General features: G+C 55.7%; 1 protein-coding gene across 1 annotated transcript in view; it reads left to right on the top strand.

Annotated features, from left to right (window-relative positions):
* The window catches only part of MRPL38 (mitochondrial ribosomal protein L38), a 5,719-nt gene extending 1,512 nt beyond the window's left edge, over positions 1–4,207 (top strand). The window contains exons 2-9 of the mRNA XM_017833093.1: positions 188–367; positions 959–1,087; positions 1,169–1,377; positions 1,713–1,785; positions 2,332–2,377; positions 2,719–2,877; positions 3,207–3,343; positions 3,611–4,207. Of these exons, the coding sequence (XP_017688582.1) occupies positions 188–367; positions 959–1,087; positions 1,169–1,377; positions 1,713–1,785; positions 2,332–2,377; positions 2,719–2,877; positions 3,207–3,343; positions 3,611–3,747 (1,070 nt within the window). The 3' untranslated portion in view covers positions 3,748–4,207. The remainder of the gene's footprint in view (positions 1–187; positions 368–958; positions 1,088–1,168; positions 1,378–1,712; positions 1,786–2,331; positions 2,378–2,718; positions 2,878–3,206; positions 3,344–3,610) is intronic.
* The last annotated feature ends 1,793 nt before the right edge of the window (positions 4,208–6,000 follow it).

The following is a 6,000-nucleotide window of genomic DNA, read 5'->3' as shown; positions in this document are numbered from 1 at the left end:
GATGTGTCATCAGTGCCATAGTCTGGTAACCACAGCAGGGTTGGATCAAGACTGATGATCTCAAAGGTCTTTTCCAGCCCAGTTGATTTTATGATTCTGGGAATGTGGCTGTGGGAGATGGGGGTGGCACAGCCTGGATCATGCTGCTGTTCCACACTCACTCCTCTCTCTCTCTGTTCCCCCACAGCCGTGCTCTGGAAGAGGGCAGCCCCCCTGGGGCCAATGCCCAACGAGGACATCGATGTCAGTAACTTGGATGCCCTGGAGAAATACCGGAGCTTCACCCGGTACTTCCGGCTGGCGGAGAAGGAGAGCAGGAAGCCCCGGTGGTGGAAGACGTACCATCAGCACACCAACCCCCCCAAAGGTACCCTGGGAGGGGCTGCTGGAGGGCTGGGAAGCTGCTCTGGGGGACATGGGGTTGCCCCCATACCTGCCCTGTGAGGAGCTCTGGGACAAGGTCAGCCCTTGCACAGTTCAAATGTCTCCTGGGGAAAGGGGTGGCAGTTTTCCAGGAGGGAGATTGGTCACGACCTGCCAAAAGTCACAAAGCAAAGAAATGATTCCTTGGAGCCTCAGTAGTGCCACGGAGAGCAGAGCAGGATACAGAGTTCCAGACCTGCAGCAAATGACAGTTGGGCTGCTCCCAGTCCCAAAGCTGGGAATGGGAGCTTGATGAGCTGGGGAAGGAGGAGGAGGAGCCTGGAGGTGCAGAATCAAGTCCTGATCATCCTTTCAAGTCTTTTCTAGTGAAAGGTGTCCCTGCCCATGGCAGGGTTTGGAACTCTGTGGTCTCTAATGTCCCTCCCAACCCAGACCATTCTGTGATTCCACAATCCTGATGTCTGGAAGTTTGTGCCTCTTTCCCACACTTTCAGACATTTCACAGAGTGTTGTGTTTGGCTGTTTTGGGTGCTCACATGTTTCACCTGTGCGATCTTTTCACCCCTGTCTGAAGAGCCACAGACAGACATCAGCCTGCCACGTAAGAGGGTGTCACGGGCCAAGGAGATCAGGGAGAGAAAGGCGATCCTGAGGGGGAACCGCCAGAACGCTGAGATGGAAAGAGCAGCGCGGCTCCAGACGGGTCAGTGCCCCACCACCCCCTCCCTGCCCTGGCTGCCCCAGTGCCCAGCTGTGCCTCTGCAGCCTTCCTGTTTCCCTGCAGTGCTCATTCCCCTCGATGAGGTGAGGGCGGAGTGGGAGAGGACCAGCGGCCCGTTCCACAAGCAGCGCGTGGCCGAGCACTGCGGGGTGTTCAGGGACCTGTTCAAGGGGGCCACCTTCACCCCATGGGTGGCCCTGAGGGTGCACTACAGCCAAGAGGACGATTACCTCGTGCCAGTCTACTATGGGAACATGGTGACTCCGTCAGAGGTGCGTGAGGGGGGCTGGGAACAGCCTGGACCCCGTGGGAAGCCTGTTCCTGTCTGTCTGTTTCTGTCAGATGCTTCCAGTGTTCCTTTTACTGGAGCATTTCCTCTGTGCTGAAGGAAATGTATTTGATGGACCTGATAAGGACAGATATTTGCAGCAGGATGGTTGTCTGTTAGCAGGCTGATGGTTATTAATGCTCTGGGGGCAATCCAGGTGGAACTGGATTCCAGTGGCCTGGCTGTGCCCAGTCTTTGTTGTTTTCCAGCCTTGCCTGTGACAAATTCATGGAACCTGTTGTTTGAGTGATTTACCTTCTCTTTATGTTGCCCTTTTAGGCTTCCAGTCCCCCTGCAGTGTCATACGAGGCAGATAAAGGCTCTCTCTGGACCTTGTTGCTCACAAATCCAGGTAAGCAGAGAGTTCTTTAAAAAAAAACACATTTAAACTGGGTTGTTTCACTCTGCTTTTGGTTAACTCCTGTTTCTTTTGGCTGCATAGTCAAAGGTGATGTGATATCTGCTAGGGAGGGACATGTAATATGTAGGAAAGACTGTAGCCTCCTCAGATCTGTAGCAGTTGAGAGAGAGAACAGTGACACAACAGGACCTGTGTCACACCAACAATTCCCTGACTCCCATCCCAAAATTCCTCTCCCTTGTCAGTCTGCCTGGAAGGCAGGTTTGCTAACACTGTTCACCCTGAGAAACCAAGGCACAGTGAAGGGAAGCAGATGACTGAGAATATTCCAAGAATCTCAGAATTAGATCTGCAGAGTTCTTTGCTCCTCATTTTAAACTCAATCCTATAGGAATGAGCTCCTTTTGTGATAGGAAAGGAATGCTGGGAGGTCTCAAGGTGTTCCCACTGATCAAAGCAGGTCTGAGCATTCTCACTTTGGGGTCATGCAAACACCAGGGGGTCCCTAAGTCACCTTTCTCTGTTGTGTGTTGGCAGATGGACATCTAAGGGACACAGACTCGGAGTACCTGCACTGGCTGGTGTGAGTACAACAGAGCCACGTGCCCTGTGCTCAGGGCATGGGCAGGAACTCCCCCAACAGCTTGGGAATCCGTGGCTTTCCCTGGTGCCCCTGCCATGAGCTCCTGTAGCCCCCTGTTCTGGGTCCTGCTGAAGATGCAGGAGTTCCAGGTGTTGCTGCTGTTTGGCATTCTAATCACTGGATGGGATTTTTCCTCCAATGAAAGCAGCCTCTGCTATCTGTTCCCTTATCAAATGGGGCAGAAGTCACCTCAAAACGTGGCAGAGTGATTCGCAACCCTGGGTGAATCTGCTGGAGGGAAACGAGTGGATACACAGCAAAGTAAATGTCTTTGTGTTCAGAACCAACATCCCAGGCAATGACATCAAGTCAGGAAAGGAGATCTGCCACTACCTGCCCCCCTTCCCTGCCATGGGGACTGGCTACCATCGCTTCATCTTCCTTCTCTTCAAGCAAGACCATCCCATCGACTTCCGCGAGGACACTCGGCCGATGCCGTGGTAATTCTGCTGTTGCTGCTTGTAGTGTTCATCTGCCTGTCACTGCGGTAGGAGGGCAGTTCCTATCACTCCACAGGGTTCTCCAGGGCTGCTTTGGGTTTGTGTGTCCCCTGCAGCCACAGTCCCAGCCCCACAGAGTCCTGTTGCTGTGGAACTGGACTGGGGCAGAAATGTGCACAGAGCTGGAGACACTGGGAGATTTCCTTTTGCTGGCTCCATTTTCCCTCTGTTTCATAGGCTCTGGGGTGATGTGGAGCAGTAGTTGCCTCCCAAGATGCTGCTGCAGGGAGAGGTTCACCTCAGCCCTTGTGCTTGTGTCTTGTTTCCAGCTACAGCCTCAAGATGAGAACCTTCAGCACGTTTGACTTCTACAGAAAGCACGAGGACGCCATGACCCCGGCAGGGCTGGCCTTCTTCCAGTGTCGGTGGGACAGCTCTGTCACTTCCATCTTCCATCAGCTGCTCAGTAAGGAATGAATGCAGTGTGTGGGGATGCTGGAGGGGGTGGGTGGGACACGATCCCATGTGGCTGCAGGCTCTCGCTCAGGCCTGGGATGTGTCTGGGATCAGCATGGACTGGGTCCTCCCTGAGCCACCCTCCTCCAAACGGCAGTCTGAGGGAACAACCTCTAAAAGGCTGCTTGGAATGAGCAGCCTTGTTCCCTGGGGGTGGAAGGGGGCCTGGGTTGGGATCTGAGCCCTCGTGCTGAGGTTGTGGGTCCCTCCTTTGCAGACATGAGGGAGCCGATATTCGAGTTCGTGCGCCCGCCCGTGTACCACCCTCGCCAGCTGAAGTTCCCACGCCAGCAGCCCCTGAGGTACCTGGACAGGTACCGGGACACGGAGGAGCCCACCTACGGCATTTACTAGGAGCTGGCCCCCTCCCAGCGCTCTGTGCCCGCTGGGATGCTGCCTCCCAGCTTTCGTGCACTCCCTCAGCGCCTCTGGAGGGAGGTGACAGTCTCAGCCCCTCAGCTCCCAGATCCCCTGGGAAAGGCAGCCAAGGGCAGCAGGTGCTCACAGTGCTGGAGCTGCATGGTCAAGAGGCTGCTTAATGAGGACATTTGAAGTGAATCCAGGCTGAAATCTTGCTCCTGATTCTGCAGCAGAGCTGATCAGTGGCTGGCAGGGTAGAGTCCCCCCAGAGATGCCCTGCCTTGCTTCTCTGCATGGATCACAGTTCTCCTTTTGCCTGTTTAGGGAACAAACAGAGCCAGGCCAGCCTGGATTTCCTCCTTTTAACAGCGCTGCAGTTCAGGGCTGTGTCAGCCTTTATTTGTGCAGTCCCCTTGGAGAGATGAGCCTGATTAAACACACTCTGAGAAGTGTTGGCAGAGCTGTCTTTATTGGGAAGAGCCTCTTATCCCAGCCAGCTGGCACAGAGCTGGGGAGCTCAGCAGGATGCAGGGGAGAAGGGCAGCCCTTTGCCTGGCTGGACCACTTTCCCTCTTGGATATTGTGGGTTGGGAAGTGTTTGGCTGCACAGGCAGTAAACCTGCACAAGGTCAGTGTTTGTGGATCTGGCTTCAGCTGCCCAAGCACACGGACCTCAGTGTCCTTCCCCTCACTCCCTGGACAGGATGTACCTGGTGTGGACAGGTTGAGCACAAGCACAGCTGCTGGGGTTGGGGCAGACCTGTGGTGGTGTCCTGGCACTGCTGCTGCTGGTCCTGCTCCAAGGCTGTGGAGTTCCTCTGCTTTCTGCTGTGCTCTCCAGGGCTCTCCCTGTTCACATGTTTAATCCCCAAAATACCAACGTGCTCCTGCTGTTAGAGCTGCCTGTTCCCAGCTCTGCTTCCCAGTGACTTTCTCTGCAGGTCCCCCTTTCCTCAGCAAACACCTGAGACTGGGCTGAAGTGTCCCCTTACTGCTGGTACTCCAGGTTGTTACAGTTTCCCTGGAGCTCCCTGAACTCCCCTCCCACCCTGAAGGGTTCTGGGGTCTGGTTTAAGCCTGGGGGAGGGTGTTGGAGGGGTGCCCAGAGGTTGTGTTATGCCCTTCTCTGAGCTTTGAACATTTGGTCAGAATTTGTAGATCCAGCCCAAAGAAATGTGTTGGGGACTGAAGCTCTGCTGGAACGTGCAGGGAGTTGTGACAGGTCCCAGGGGTGGTCTGGGGGGTGGCTCTGAGCCTACCTGTGGTACAGAAGCTGCTCCAACAATCCAAGAGCCCCCTGGTGAGCACCCTGGATGCACCACAGGCCTGCTCCCTGCTTCCCCTCACCTGTGCAGGTGAAAGTGAAGCTGTTCATGAGGGGAGGCTGCAGAGCTGCTGCCAACTGAGGTTATCCTGCAGTGTCAGCAGCCTGGGAGTGCATGCAAACAGTAGCACAGCAGCGGGATACAGAGATAAGGGTTGGGTGGGGATTTTGGGTGGTGCTCCTCCTGAAACTGAGCTGTGTGACAAGGTGAAGGTGTGCAGTGCACAGACAGTCACACAGAAGGCTCCACCTGCCCCCTGAGCAGGGACTGGTGGCCCAGGTGACATCTTTGTTGTGTTTCGAGGTGCTGATGCACACGGGTGTTGCAAGGAAGTTCGTAGGAAAAGGTGTGGTGGGTGTGCACGGGGACATGCGCAAACAGCAGGAGCTGGAGTTCAAAATGGAACGATGCAAGGGTGGAATGTGGCCCTGGCTGGTGCTGGTGTGTGTCACAGCCGTGTCGCTGCAGAGGGAGGTGACATGTGGCTGCAGCAGCAGTGGGTGCCTCTCTCTGCTGGTTCTCACTGTACCAAGGTCTCTGTGCCAGGGGGAGCTGCCGTGCTGTGCTGGGGGATCCAGCCCTGGCAGAGGTGAGGATGCCTGGGAGTTCCCTGAAAGGGCAATAAAGGAATGAAATCCAGATGCACATCGATATGTACCTGTGCAAGCACATTCACGGAGGTACACACTGCTCTGATCCCTGTCAGCCTCCTGCGTGTGTCCCTGTGCTGCCACTGCAGCATTCCATCCTCTCCAGAGCCTCCTGCTCTGCTTCACAGCCTTCCCTCTCCCCGAGGGGAGCAGCTCCAACCCTCCCTGTCACCTCGTCTCCCCAGCGTGTGGCACACCCAGCGTGGCCAGCGGGCACCCACTGGGTGTCTCTTTAAGAGCACGTCCGGCTGGGAGCCCTGACCCGCCTCCGG

Source organism: Lepidothrix coronata, unplaced genomic scaffold, assembly GCF_001604755.1.
Source record: "Lepidothrix coronata isolate B3197 unplaced genomic scaffold, Lepidothrix_coronata-1.0 Scaffold210, whole genome shotgun sequence".
NCBI classification, from domain to species: Eukaryota; Metazoa; Chordata; class Aves; order Passeriformes; family Pipridae; genus Lepidothrix; species Lepidothrix coronata.
This window is presented reverse-complemented; position numbering and strand designations above follow the sequence as displayed.